The sequence below is a fragment of the Macaca thibetana genome, chromosome 20 (assembly GCF_024542745.1).
Source record: "Macaca thibetana thibetana isolate TM-01 chromosome 20, ASM2454274v1, whole genome shotgun sequence".
In the NCBI taxonomy this organism is placed as follows: domain Eukaryota; kingdom Metazoa; phylum Chordata; class Mammalia; order Primates; family Cercopithecidae; genus Macaca; species Macaca thibetana.
Genome location: NC_065597.1, coordinates 29592401 through 29607596, shown reverse-complemented (window position 1 = coordinate 29607596; position 15196 = coordinate 29592401). Strand labels below are relative to the sequence as shown.

General features: G+C 47.8%; 1 protein-coding gene across 1 annotated transcript; it reads right to left on the bottom strand.

Moving 5' to 3' along the window:
• Positions 1–9906: 9906 nt before the first annotated feature.
• Positions 9907–14694, bottom strand: FOXL1 (forkhead box L1). The gene has a single exon (XM_050773739.1). The coding sequence runs from the start codon at positions 12780–12782 to the stop codon at positions 11745–11747; it is 1038 nt and encodes a 345-aa protein (XP_050629696.1). The 5' UTR covers positions 12783–14694; the 3' UTR covers positions 9907–11744.
• Between the last annotated feature and the right edge of the window lie 502 nt (positions 14695–15196).

Here is a 15196-nt window from a genome sequence, read left to right as displayed (position 1 = left end):
TTTGATAAGAGGGTGTTTCCTTGCCTGTCTCTTTCATTTTATGAGGTGAGTCTGTAAGCATTGGCGCTGTATTCCTAATACTTTCTTTCATGCCTGGTTAGATGATACCGAAAAGTGGCTAAGAACTTTAAAGATAGGTGCACCTACCTGGTATGATACTTTGCCAAGGACTGGCTTTTCCACCTGGAGAAACTAACAGTAGAACACCACTAGTAAAGTAGACACAATAGTACTTACCCTCTAGGTTTGCTTGAAAATTAAAGAGAACATGCATATAAAGACCTCAGCACAGAGCTTGACACCTGACCATCATCATCACCACCATCACCATCACCATCCTCTCATCATCATCATTATCATCACCACTATCACCATTATTATCACCACCATTATCATCCTCTATCATCATCATCAGCTTCATCATCACCCATCATCATCATCACTATTATCATTATCACCATCATCATCATCACCTTCAGCAGCATCACCATTACCATCATCTCATCACTGTCATTATCATCCTCATCCTCATCACCATCATCATCATCACCTTCAGCATCAGCATCCTCATCATCACCATCATCATCCCATTATTGACTGTCTTCCCTAATGAAAGCCCTGTGTAGGCAAAGGCCTGTGTGTCATTCACAGACGTATCCTCCATACTCAGTTAGGTTCCTGGCATCTGGTCATAATTCAATAAGAATAAACTACCATTGTTTTTCACATGTTGGGTGTAGTGATGTTCAACACAAGTTTTGCTTCATCTCCTCACTCAACAACTACACATTGAGCACCTGGCAGAGAACATGCCCTAGGTCATGTGCTGAGGATAAAAAGAGGAAGAAGCTCCAGTCCCTGCTCAGGTCTTCCTGGAGAAAACAAATGTATAAGTGGCTTCTACTAATCCTTTAGGATTGGGTTAGAAACACTTCTCCATAGTGTGACTATGGAGTAATTTTCCATAGGGTGAGTAACCATCCCAACTTACCCAGGACAAAAGGGTTTCCTGGGACCCAGGCTTTCAATAATAACTTGGGAAAGTCCCAGGCAAACTGGGATGAGTTGGTTGCTCTACTTCTTTGGCTCATAAGGATGGTGGCAAGGAACCCTCATGCCATAGAAGGCTGCTTCAAATAATGGGAGGTGTGGAGTACAGTGGTTAAAGGCATTGCACCAAAGCCAGTGAGTCTGAATCCAGTCTCTAGCCCTGCCACTTACTAGCTATGTGAACTTGGGCAAATAACTAAGCTCTTTAAACCTCTGTTACCTCATCCATCTACAAATAAGGGAAAACAATAGTTCCTAACTGACAGGGAAAAGTAAATGAGTTAATACTGTGTAGATATAAAGTGCTTAGAATAATCCAAGCGGAGGCCAAGCAATCAGAAAATATTAAAATTACTATTAGCCCCTCATATATCTTATCATTCTTATTGGTTTTAGTTTTACTTCAAACTCTCCTTCATTTACACAGAAAGTGTTTATATTAAGGGATGCACACAGCTTACAGAATCTTTGCAAAACTTACAAAATAGATTTGAGGCTGAGCTTCCAGGGGCGACTCCCTGCACTATACTGCAGAAATGAGCACCAAGGAAACTGCTGCCTCTTCTAGGATCAGAAGCCTTCAAATCACACAGAAAGTGGCTGCCACAGCCACCTCCACGGTCCACAGCAGCAAAGCCAGCATACCATGACCTCCCCTTTGCTCACCTGCCTCCCTGAGAAATCCAAGGTTCCCTGCCTATCTCGGTGGTTGACTCCAGATGGCTAGCACACAGAGACAAGCAGGGCTTTCTTCCTGCTTATGTTGGGAAGGTAGGATTTAAAGTATGGGAATCTATCAGAAACTGAAGAGTGTTTAAAAGATTTTGAGTAACCATAAATGTCCAAATTGCCTTAGATGGCGCATATCAATTTGCTTCTCTAGTTTTTCCCACCAAAATATGAACCCTTGAAGGCCAGGACCTGGGTCTGGTTCATTGACATATTCCTAAGGCATATCACAGCCTGACAGTTAATGACAATCACTATTCGTTAGATGAGAAATGATAAACTATGCCGATTACAAAGACCACTAGATACAAGGCATGTTCTTCACCATGGAAACATGTAAGCCATGCTCTTCATCTATGGATATTCCTAAATGCATGCACTTACTTTATGCTGCACTGAAATGTGTTTTAACATTTGTGAAACTCTAGGATGGGCAGCATAGAAGATGGTGTGAGGGACAGCAAGGGTTCTAGAAGAAATTGACCTCAATTTTTGACTCAGCCTCTTCCTAACCGTGTACTGCTCATGAAGTCCCGCACCCCAGCCTCAATTTCTTATCTGTCAAACGGAGAGACTTTAGCCAACCTCCTGGAGTTGTTGAAATGATAAAATGATAGAGGGCAAAGACTGTGTGCTCAATCCTTCTCCCAAGAGTGAGGACAAGGAGATGAGGGTACAGAGCTTGTGTAATACCAAGCAGTTGGGCTGTTTCTTTCAGCCTGAACCCACTTTTTTGTTCCTTCATGCCAAATGGTTTTTCTGAATAATCTGGACACTTGACCTCAAGCCTTCCCTTAATGATGTCAAAACCACTGGTTCCCAAAATCAGTTACACTAGAATCATTTGGGAAGGTTTCTGAAATACCTTTTGGGGTTACAACACTGCTGCCAGCACTTTTAAAGCTGCTCCCCCCAGCACGCGCACACACACACGCACACACACAGAGTGATTTCAGTGCTTAGCCCAGATGGAGATTCAATGGTTTACACAGACAACAGAAGTCACAATTCTAACCAAGTTATTCCTGTAATTTCAGAAAGGATAAAAATCAACCTGAAAACAGAAAGAGATCCTGGCAAGGCTTAGAGAGAGAAGCCAGCGTGGTTCCCCCATGAGAATGATGGAGAAGACAGCAAAGTCACTGACTGGACTTGCCAACCAGGGGTCACTTGGCAGAAGTCTTTGTTCCCAATCCCTGGTGCCAGATGCCACAGCAGGAGGTCAGAATGAACCAGAGGGCTGGGAGTGCTGGACTCTCAATTTCAGGACTAATTCTGAAACTGACTAGTCATGTACCTTAAGAAAAGCCACCTAACCCTCTCTGAGTGTCCCTGTGTTAGAGTGTGTGTAAGTGGAGAAAATGGTAATGTCTACCTCACATGAAGGTGGTTAAAATAGAATGAGAAAGTGGATATGAAAATTCTTGTACAAAATAAGTCTCTTTCACATCTCCGTACATTTCTTCACACCTTCCTGTGAATCTTCAATTATATCAAAATTTAACTTTTTAATAAATAAATATTTTTCACTCACCTCTCTCCATTACCAAGCTGTCAGCAATTAAAGTAAAAGAAGTATGACTTGCAGAGTTCTCTGTCCCCAGTGCACTACACAGGCAATGTTGAGATGCAACTTAGTGACAGTAATGATGACAACGGTGGCAAGGCTGGTGATGATGATAATGATAGTGGTGGTGGTGATGATGATGATAGTGGTGAGGGTGATGATGATGATGGTGGTGATGATGATGATGGTGGTGATGGTGATGATGGTGGTGAGGGTGATGATAATGGCGATGATAATGGTGATGGTGATGGTGATGATGATGGTGAGGGTGATGATAATGGCAATGATGATGATGATGGTGATGGTGATGATGGTGGTGAGGGTGATGATGGTGATGGTGATGATGATCATGATGATGTTGATGGTGGTGGTGGTGATGGTGATGATGGTGGTGAGAGTGATGATGGTGGTGATGATGATGGTGGTGGTGATGATAATAATGATGTTAATAGTGATGGTGGTGATGGTGATGGTGATGGTGATGATGGTGGTGAGGGTTATGATGATGATGATGGTGGTGGTGGTAATGATAATGATGTTAATAGTGATGATGGTGATGATGATGATAATGATGGTGATAGTGATGATGGTGGTGAGGGTGATGATGATGATGGTGGTGGTGGTAATGATGATAATGATGTTAATAGTGATGATGGTGATGGTGATAATGGTGATAGTGATGGTGATGGTGGTGGTGGTGGTGGTGATAATGGTGGTTATAATGATGATGCTGATGATGGTAAGGGTGATGATGGTGGTGGTGGTGATGATGGTGATGGTGGTGGTGATGATACTGGTGATGGTGGTGATAATGGTGATGATGGTGATAATGATAATGATGGTGGTGGTGGTGATAGTGATGATGATGATGATGGTGGTGGTGATAATGATGATGGTGATAATTGTGGTGGTGGTGGTGGTAATTGTGGTAGCATTAATGAAATAAAAACAACCTAGAGAATGATGATATACCAAAAGAAATGCCAAAATACATTGGAAATACCAAGCATACACTCTTGGAGGTAGGATTTTTACAAGTAATTGTGTGGCTACAGGTTTGTTCCCTTTTTTACCACTTTTCTGAATATTACGCATTTCCCGTATGAACACATATAACTTCTACAGTGGTATTTTATTGAAAGACAAATCTACACAGAATAAAGGGAAAGGGTAGTTGAGGTCATAGAGAGATGGTGAGAGTCTACTCTGAACAAACAAAACTTGTATATAAATATGCATAGATGAAAAGAAAGAAATGATAGCTAATGCTGAGTATGTCTTCTCTCCACCCCTACAAATGCACCCAGTGGCATCTATACCTCACTGCAGGGGCTGTCAGCTCTGGTTGCAGAATCAATAGAATTGCTTGAGGAACTTATAAAAATACACCTGTCTGGTTTCACCAGAGGCCAAGTGAACCATGGTCTGAGGTCAGGACACAGGTGCTGCACAAATCCAAAACTCCCAGGTCATCCTTGGTGCAGAGCAGGTGGGAACCACAGCCTTATGGGTTTCTTCTCATCACATTCAGATGCTTCAGTGAACACCTCCCAAAATGGCTGGGTCAGAAATGCAACACATTGGAGATACATTTGTTTCTCTTCCTTGTGCCACTGAGTGGCCCTTATGGAGACAGGGGGCTGCCCTCCTCCGAGAGTGTCTCCCTGCACGTCCATCCTTGTCCCACAACTTCAGTCAATGCAGAATATCCAGTACACTCAGGGTTCCAAAAAGAGCCCTGGGCAGCGCCATTGATGAATTATTCATCATTTCCCCACCAGTCATGCCCTCAAGATGGAAGCTGCAGGACCGACTCAAAGTCCAAAAATGTGGGAAAGTTTATTTATTTCTCCAAAACATTCCTGATTTGTAATGTGCTTTCTAAAAATGTTCTAGCTGACCAAGCCCTGCTATATTTAGCTACAGCATTGAAAAGAAATACTCTTTACACTTTATAAGGCGGGCTATGAAATGCGTGAGTTTAGGGAAAACTGTTTCTCCAGGCTAGGCCCTTTCTCCCCAGGAGAGGGGTGGAGCCTCTGTTTTGGCTTATAGGAATGGTCTCCGTGCTGGGGGGGCAGAAATAAAGACTTGTATTCATTCCCAAGGCCCTTGAGTTCACAGTGGCTAGACAGTCAGCCCTGGGAAGTCTCCTCTAGGCTCCTTGTACCGCCCGGGCAAAGCAAAGAAGCACCAAAGGAATGTTGCCCTCCTCCAGTCTGTGAAAATCATCTCTCCTATGGTTTTCCTAAGATTCCCTGCCGTGTGTAGCAGCTTATTTTGCTTTTGGTTTCGTGTTCAAACGGTTGGATCATCTCAAGAGAGGAAACATGGCAACAAAAAGATGAAATGGATCCCAGCCTGCCCGGGCAGGAGGACTGGAGGAATCAGCCCCAGGAGCCTTCTGTTCTCGACAGAATTCTCTAACACGAGCAGTGCTGTTGGTTTGTGATTTTGTTGCTGAACAGAGAAGTCACAAATGGAGACTAGAGGTTACATCTGTATACAGCCATAAGACCTAGCATGTTTCGAGTGTTTTCTGTATGCTGGATATTTTATAGACATCTACTCATTTAACTTTGATGAGGTCCCATGGAGGAGGAGAGATTATTCTTCCTATTTTACAGATGAGAACCAGGGCAGGCTGTTGTCATGAACGTATAACCATCATTTAATTTATGCCCCATGACAGCTCTATGAAGCAGTTACTAATGTTATTTGTGCCCATGCCAGGAGTTAAGGGACAAAAGAGTTAGGTCACTGTGCCAATGTCAATAGCAAGTGAAAGCTCAGCTGCTTTTTTAGCCTCTATCTGATGGGCTCCGAGACCATACTCTTCTCCAGGTTAAGGAACCCTCTTCCGGGGCCACCCCACCCCGACTAGATCAATTACTGAGGTGTAAGGCATCAGTAAGATGCAATTACAGCAATTGTTCCCATTGTTGGGTGTGTAGGGGCAGACCTGGAAGAGGTGGATAGGAGATGGTGACCAACTACCTGGGAGAAATGAGAAGCCAAGAGCTCTGGGTGGCATGAGGTTCATAATACTTTCTGCTGCACATTGCAAAGGCATGAGCTGTTCCTTAAAGTTCATGCTGTTGAAGTTCACATGACCTCAGGAACTCCAGGGTGTTCTTCCTCACCCTTCCAAGTGGGCTTAACACAGACACTGCCCTGGAGTGGAGACCTTTTTTTCATCCCAACTTCTTCTGGATTGGGCTTGAGGATGCCCTCGCCAACATGTGGTCCACACATTCTAGAAGGGCAGGACAGCATCAGTCACACAACCCAGTGAAGGTTAGATGCCGTGGCTCACGCCTGTAATCCCAGTGCTTTGGGAGGCTGAGGTGGGAGAGTCACTTGAGGTCAAGAGTTTGAGACCAGCCTGGGCAACATGCCAGACCCCTCTCTGCAAACATAAAAATTGTAAAATAAGCCAAGTGTAAGAATGTGCACGTATAGTCCCAGCAACTCAGGAGGCTGAGGCAGGAGGCTGGCTTGAGCCCAGAAGTTTGAGGCTAGTGAGCTATCATTACACCACTGCACTGCAATCCAACCTGGGCAACAGAGTGAGATTCTGCCTTCAAAAAAAAAACAAAACAAAACAAAAAACACTACTACCATGCACAATCACAGGCAGTCCAGCAACTTCTCAGGCTCCAAGACATCCAGGCAGAGATGCATGGCCAGGGCAAGCCTTCTCTGGAGCTCAGTTCAGGCCGAGGCCCTGCCCACCTAAGAGGGACCCAGATTAGTATCTACAGCCTGCTTCTCTTGGAAGCTTGCCAGATAGGAGATTCCAATCTTCTGGAACTCCAGATGCAGCCACAGGCATTGAACTGGGACATCCCAACCTTGGCTCTTGTACATCAAGGTGTGGTGAGGGCAGTGGCAACTTCCTGATCCCAGCAGAAGAACCCCCAGTGTGCTGGTCACAGTCAGCCTGCCCAACCCTTCCCTGGTCCACTCTCAGCCCTTCTTCACCTCCTCTTCAGGTTGACCCCTGTGGACAGCATTACCTGGGCTCCATTGTAGGTTGGGCTTCTGACAGGTTTCAGCCCATCAGAGGCATCGGATTAGGCTGGAAGGAGGAAGAGGAGAAGTGGGGTATTTCCCTTCCCTCCTGTCTGCTCCAGCACTTGGCTCCTTTCCACTCCAGCTCTGAAGGTGGTACCTGCTGCGGGCTGAGGGGGGCAGAGGCAGGATGGAGCCATTCTCACCCTTGCTAATCACTGATGGTTTCCTTTACCCAGCCCACTCCTCCATAAATAGTCCTTCCACCCTGATCCTTTCCATGGAGCCATCTAAGTGGGTTTCTATTTCCTGCCAGGACCCTCATTCTTGTACTTAATGGAAAAAACAGGTTGGGACCAAATCTTTGTCCCATTGCCTCCCTCCACCCCCACTGCTAGTGTAAAGACACCTGAGTTGACTGTGTCCCCCTAGATTTCATTTGCACCCCATGGTGGAGAGCCTGAGCTTGACTCTACATCTGGCCTATAAGCCACACATTTGATTTGCCCAATGCAATTGGCATTTGGATGCCATCTGAAGGGACAGAACTTCCCCCCCCCAGTTCAGCCCAAGCCCCACCACTGCCCGCTTCAGTGATCAGGCCCCACTCCAGGTCACTGTAAACACCTGTGGCCCCTGTCTGAGCCCTGAAGAACTCAGCACTGGGGCCTCTAGATAAGGACCAGCAGAGGAGAGAGCTTGCCATGTGGCTATTCAGGCATATTTTTAAAACTGCTTTAAATGGGAGTCAAAAGAATCTTACTTTTCCACAAACTCACGCTCTTTATTTTTAATGGACAAACTTTGCTTTTATCATTTATGTTTTTCATTCTATGAAACAATCTTTATTTCATGGAAGCAAAACTCCAGCCACCATGGAGTCAGGAAATGCACAAAATCACGACTCTCCCCCGATTTTCTCACTCCGGGTGCAGCTGGTCACTGGAAATGTCACCCACTTTTGTGATGTTAACATTAACCTGCCAGTGTCTGGGCAGGCTGGCTCTGGCTTTCAGCTATAACAATAATTATATGTGGCTAATTCTTTAACACACACACGGGTATACACTCACCACTTTGAGTGAAATGGTGAAGACCACCATTCAAACGGGCACAATTAAATCTGAAAATGGCTAAGCAGGTCCTGTTCAGGTTCTCAAAACTCTTATGGTTCACTGGAAGCCCAGGAGGCCATTCGCTTCTAGAAGAGCCAGTAACTAGATGAGGCCAGGCAGAGCAAGAGTCCTTTGTAAAGTTCTCTGTCGTTGTGAACGGAGGGAAAAGTTCTCAAAGCGGGTGTCTTCTACGACGTTTGAATAAAATCTGTTAGTTTCACTATAATAACACAGAACAATAAAGTTATCCCTGGTTCACACTACATAGAGAAACAAAACTATTAAAGCTATATAGAAATTATATCTACTTTTCAAAACTATATAGAAAAACAAAATCTTTCAAATAGTATCAATACTTGGGTTAAAGTGAAAGGACTCAGTACTTGATCTGAGTCTCAGGTATATTCAAAAAAGATAAATTTATGAACATTCATGTACACAGAACAAATACACACACACCCCCTACACATTCATGTATATATATATATGTATATACACCTATATAAACATATACATATGTATACACAGTTTCCTACATGTGCCTGCCATATCCTCATTACGATCAGTGCACTCATATGTGTGTGGGTATGTGTTTGTGTGCATGTGTGTAATCAGGGCTTGAACCAAAACTCATTTACAGAAGACAGATCTGTTCCCTTTGTTTAGTTGAGAGCAGAGAGGTATTCCTTCAGATGGCATAAGAGTACAATGATAAGCTTGCTTCTGGCTCACCCTAATTATAGCTGAGATTTTGTTTTAATTAAGAGCAGAAACTATTGACCTTATTGAGCCATAATTTTGAGCCAACGATGAAATCTGGATCAATAGAACAGTTGTTCAGATTGGTAAGACCCCAAGTTCCTCTTTTTGGTTCGGGAGGAAGGAATACACATGAAATTATATAGATTACATAAAAATGACCTCACTATCCATTTGTCTTAGCTTTTCTAAACCAGATGAAAGTGGGGATTAAATAGAATTTATCTTTATCATGTATAAACACACAAAGTGGATACATTTGCATTTTTTCTGTGTCATAAAAGTAACGTTTGTACAATACTTTTTGGAATGGTAACTTTAAAATATGATCCTTTTAAAATTGCAGTATCAAATTATTTGCTTCTTCAAAACATAGCCATCACAAATTAACAAAACATCCCAAGACAGCATACCAAACACAAAAAAGAAAAAGCAAAGATTAAAAACCAATTCAATATGGCAGAATTAACTCATTGTGCTTTCTGATATGGAGGCAACTTCCCGGGCCCGGCATCCTCTTCACTCCTTCCTGTCTGTCTGTGTGTTTACCCCTCCGAAGCCAGAGCCTCCTGAGATGCTAACACGACTCCCAGATATAATCCCAGTCTCCTCTTTCTTATTACACTGTTTGTTTATTTCCCTCCAGTAATCCACGAACCAGTCACTGAGAGGTTAATGAAAAAACAACTTTATTCACAGAGGCTGAGAGTTTGGGATAACAAAATATCCAGTGACAGCCATTCCACCACATTTTCAGTTAAACACAGTGAGCCTGGATCTCAGCAATGGTTCCTCCTGGAAGTTCCTCCAATCAAGGCTGGGCTGCAGTTTCCCAGAGTCTTCCCACTGGCCTGGGTGGAAACCAGTCACGGAAGCCTGGTTCAACATGGATATGAGAATGAATTTTCCAAAAGTCACCTCTATGCCTATGAATTATCCAGTTACTCTGCCGGCCTGAAATGTCCTTTCCAACACATTGACCAGCAGGCCCTCTGGATTCAAAGTTTGTCATCATTTTTAGAGAAGTCCCGGAAACTATTTTAAAAGCTATCTTAAAGACCTCCCTCCCAGCCTATTTCCAAGAATGAGTGACTACTTGTGTCTTTATCACATGACATAAAATAAGTGACTTAGAGGTTCAGAAAATTGCATTTCACGACCTCGAAGATAACCCAGCTAGAGATGGCATAGAGGTTGGGTGCATTTCCCCGAAGTTCCAAGCCTAACTTGGTTGTGAACATCTCAATATTCTTAATTAGATTTTTGTTGCAGACCTCTGCTCCCCTCCCCAGACTGTCAGTCACCTCTTTAAGCTACTGGGGGTGCGGGGCCGGGAGGGTCCTGCCATCAAGCCTCAGGTCCTCTGGGGCCTGGAGAGGCCCCTTCCAGCTGATACCAGCACATCCCCATATTCTTCCCCCGCATTCATCCCTCTCTCTCTGCATTTGCTTTTGCTTGTTTCACCCAACTTTTTAAATTAAACGTAGTCCTTCATTATCTGTTTCTGAAAAATATAGCGACCACAAGCCTGGATCTTGAAAAAACATGGAAATCAAAACTCCAACATTGTCTGAGGCATATCCCCTCCCCCTCACACCCTTCCTCATGGTATGCCTTGAAATATTTTGATCCCTTAAAAACAAAAGCAAAAGGATAGGCCATCTGCTGTTGTGGGTTACATAGCTGCATGTGTATTGGCTAATGAGATATCATAATGCAAGAAGATGTTATATAGAGTGCACTTTCTTAATAAAAGTTGTTAATACACGCGTTTTCAAAGGTCAATGCTTAGAGTCAAGTATTTATGCAAATAATAAAACATGTTCCTTTTACTACCCAGAAAGAAATTAAGAGAAAACTTCTCTGTTTAAAATAAAAGTGTTACTGCTCTGGGTGGTTTATCAGCTTCTGTACCTGAACATTGATCATAAATCCAAATCAGGCCCTACATCTTCCAGAAAACCTGAAAACCCGGGGTCACCCCCGGCACCTCCACAACTTCAAGTCGGGAACAAACCCAGCTGTGACCACCCCACACCCAGATGGGCTCATAACCAAGGCCTGACCCACACAGCAACAGCGAAGCAGGCGACGGTCATATGGGGGTCCCCAGTCGAAAGGACCACACTGCACCTGTAAGGCCTGTCTTGGGTAGTCTGCGGACCCTCGCATGCCCGGGACGCGCAGGACCTGCGGTGGGCGGCTGAAGACCACTCCATTAGACAGGTCAAAAGTCAAGGAATCTTCCGCGGTAGAGGTCCCCGCGGGTGCCCATGACCCCGCAGGGATCTTTTAAGTCTCCGTAGCTGCGCCCGGTTGCTGGGAAAAGTTTGCTTCGGAGAAGGCAGGCCAGCTCGCCCACCTGCGCGCAATGGTTGGTGACACTTCCCTGAACCCATAGGCCGTCCCAGGCAAAGATCATTTTAGAATCCTCCGCAGGTGGGAGCTGTGGCCTTTCGCTCAGCGGAGGCGCAGGCCGGGCCGGGAGAAGAACCGCGCCATCGTTTGCTTTACTGGAAGTGGAGCACCGTGTCGGGAAGCTGCAGGGGGAAATAGGAGAGGAAGGGGATCCCGAGCTGGTAAAAACCGCCCTGGACGTGCGGGTCGAGCATCAGGGAAGCGTTGAAAGGCGGACGGAGGCTGGAGGAGGCGGCCTGGAGCGAGGCACCCAGACGGCCGCCGGGCCCGGGCTTGGCGCCCCCCAGGAGCTCGTCCCCTGCAGGCGGCTTCTGGCCCTGCCTTCCCGCCAGGATGCTGTCTATGCTGAAGCTCTTGGACTTGTCGGAGCTCTTCGGAGAGCTGCGGGAGGCGGGGCGCAGAGGGGACCCCGGGCCGTCCCCCGTGCGCGCTGGCTGGCCGACGGCCACGGCCGCTGCGCCCTGGACAGCGTCACCGGCGTCCTCGTCTGGGGACGCGGTCCCCGGCCAGTGGAGGGGCGCCGGCGGAAAGGGGCCGTCCAGGAGGGGCGAGGGGCCCGCAGGCGTTCCCTCCAGGCGTGGGATTGCGGGGCCCGAGCCCCCTGCCCCGCTCCCTGCCTCAGGTTGCCCCTCCGCGCTGCGCTCGTGCGTCTCGGCGCGGGGCCTCTTGGCCTCCGGGGCCCCAGGGCCCGGCTTGGGCTTCCTCTTTCGGCGCCGGTAGTTGCCGTTCTCAAACATGTCCAGGCAGCGGGGGTCCAACGTCCAGTAGCTGCCCTTGCCCGGCCGCCCTTTCTCGCGGGGCACCTTGACGAAGCAGTCGTTGAGCGAGAGGTTGTGGCGGATGCTGTTTTGCCAGCCCTGCCGGTTGTCGTGGTAGAAGGGGAAGCGGTCCATGATGAACTGGTAGATGCCGTTGAGCGTGACCCTCTGCTCGGGCGCGTCCTGGATCGCCATGGCGATGAGCGCGATGTAGCTGTAGGGAGGCTTCTGCGGGGTCTCGGCCCGGCCCGAGGCAGCCAGAGCAGCCGCGGGGGCGAAGGCCAGAGGCAGCCCGGGTCTCTCGGGACCGTACAGATAGAGCATGGGCGAGGCTGCCAGGGCAGACAACCGGGGATCGAAGAGGTGGCTCATGGCAAGCGAGAGCCTGCGCTGCGCTCCCCGCAACGCAGGCGACCCGGGGGACCTAGGCACTGCGCCCCGCGCCGCAAGGGCCCTCCCGGGGAGCCAGCCGTGCCTCTGCCTCTGGCTCTGCCGCTCTCCCCGGCAGCTCCGTGCTCTGTCCCTTCTTCATGGCTTTAAAAATGTTAAATAATTGTTGTAAGTTTGCTGTTATATGTTGACTTAGCCCTGGAAAATAAATTGTCTATGATAAACAGTCCTTGTGTTCTCAGCCCACCCACATTAATTAAAATTTCATTGCTGAAAAACTCCAAGCTTTTCCCTCCACGTGTCTTTTTGATACCAGCCAATCGGTTTTGGGGCTATTCCTTCATTTGTTTATAGAATTAGTCTGTTGATAAGTCCGCCCACCCAAGTTGAATCAAGCTGTGTTTATTTGGAAAAATTTCCGGGCACCCAATATATAAACGCACTGATCTGATGTTTGAAATATCACGTCCACCCCTTGACGCTGTAAGCACACACAGTCAGTGAGGCAGGATGTAGACCGCGGTGGCTCGGAGCAGGGTCTGCTGAGCCAGGAAAGAGAGGTGGAGATGGGGGTGGGTGTGCAGGGGTAAGTTTTACGCTGGCCTGGGGGAGCCCCACAACCCCAGGGCCTCCCACAAAAGGCCTTTTCTTCTCCCAGGCTTAACCGGACATGTCAAGATGTAAAACGTCGAGTCTAGTAAAACGCTTTCTGAGGTCCTAGGAACCTTTTAGATCGGGGCAGGGAGGGTGTCTAAGAAGCCTGAGTGTCTGCTGAGAAGGGGATTCAGCCCTCTCTGAAAAAACAGGTGGCGGACCCAATAGGAGGTGGCACTCTCTAGGGACCTGCTCTCCCACACCCTCCCTTCCAGGGCTCTTTGGAAATCGGAGGGAAATTAGACTCTGGGAGCCCAGCCTCTCTGGAAGGGAAGGTCTCGGGCACTGGAGGCCTGGGGAAGAGCACCTGGTCCACAGCTCCATGGAGGAAGGTTTCAAAATAAACCCATTTAGAGAACTGGGGGCAAAAGTAAGGTCCTTCTGATGGGGCCAAGGTTGCAAGGGAGGAACACCATAAAAGGAGGCTGTGGCAGCTGGCGCGGGAGGCCTGGTATTTGTGAATGTGGGTCTCCAGCTTTATATTCTGGGCTTTCCTGTTTATAACAAGGAGGGGGTTATAACAACTTTACAAGTGCATGCAGCTGGCCCGTGATTACATTAGGCATTTGGGAAGCCTGCTTGCTCTCCCTGCATCCACCCCCCCTGGGGTGTACGCTGCTACCCACCCCCATCTCATTTTACATTTTCCCACATCACTGTTTGAATAAAAGATCCTGAATCATGCTGATTTCGAAGGCGGCCTCTCTTCCCCACTCCACTCCTTAGGGTAGGGGTAGAGGGCACCTAGTGTGACTACTTCCTGTTTATGATCACCCCCTGAATATGAAAACACACACACTCTCACACGCACGCACACGCATTCGGATAACTGGCGTCTCATTGAGTAAACCGTGTGAGCATGTCAAAGAGACGAGGGAAGGGGGATGATGGCAGGTGGGTGTAGAAATGGCCCACTACCTGTGGGCCAAGAAGGAGGGAGAGGCACCGAGGGCACTCACAGCGGTAGGGGGAGTGTCCGCTGCTGCCACACCCGGCTGGGGATGTGAGTGCCCAGGTAGCCTCTGAACAAGGAAAGGTGGCGGGCATCCTTTTTCAAAATGAGAAAAACAGAAATAACCGGTGTGTTGGGGGTTCCCGGGTACCCAGCCCATAGAATAAGTAGACCGCAGGGGAGCGGGTAAATTTAAAATATCAAAAAGGAAGTCGCAGGAATGGTGGAAAAACCGGTCTGGGTGCCGACACTGCCTGCGGGAGTGACAGGCCAGTCCCTGGGACACCTCGGGCCTCCTCCCTCCGCGGCCCTACTCCTTTAACGTGGGTCCAGCGCTCAGCCCGACCCGCCTAGGTCCTGGGGGTGAACCTCTGGCCAGCAGGGGCGGGGCGTTGTCGTTTCGTGACCGCTCGCTCTCACTCGCGCACACCTTTCAACCTTGGGACGAAGAAACCTCAATGCCAGCGCCTTTGCAACCCGCAGGCCCCACAGTCTCTGGGGTCACCCAACCTCTCCTGGGCGGCGCGCCCCCAACAAGCTCAAGTTTGGATCCAGTTCCTTCTCCAGCCTCGGCGCTCGCTCCAACACACCCAGACCGAGAGCTAAACCAGTGTCACTATGCAACCCTTTCCCCACCTTCCTATCCCACAGCCCGTCCTGGAGCTCCCCACGCGGCACCCGAAGTCCAGCACGCACATCCCTGCCTCTACGGAAACGCCTGCCGTCCTGGCGCGACTTCCAAACTCTAAGACAAATCCGAGCTTGAATTTGTACAGTGATAAACACTGCC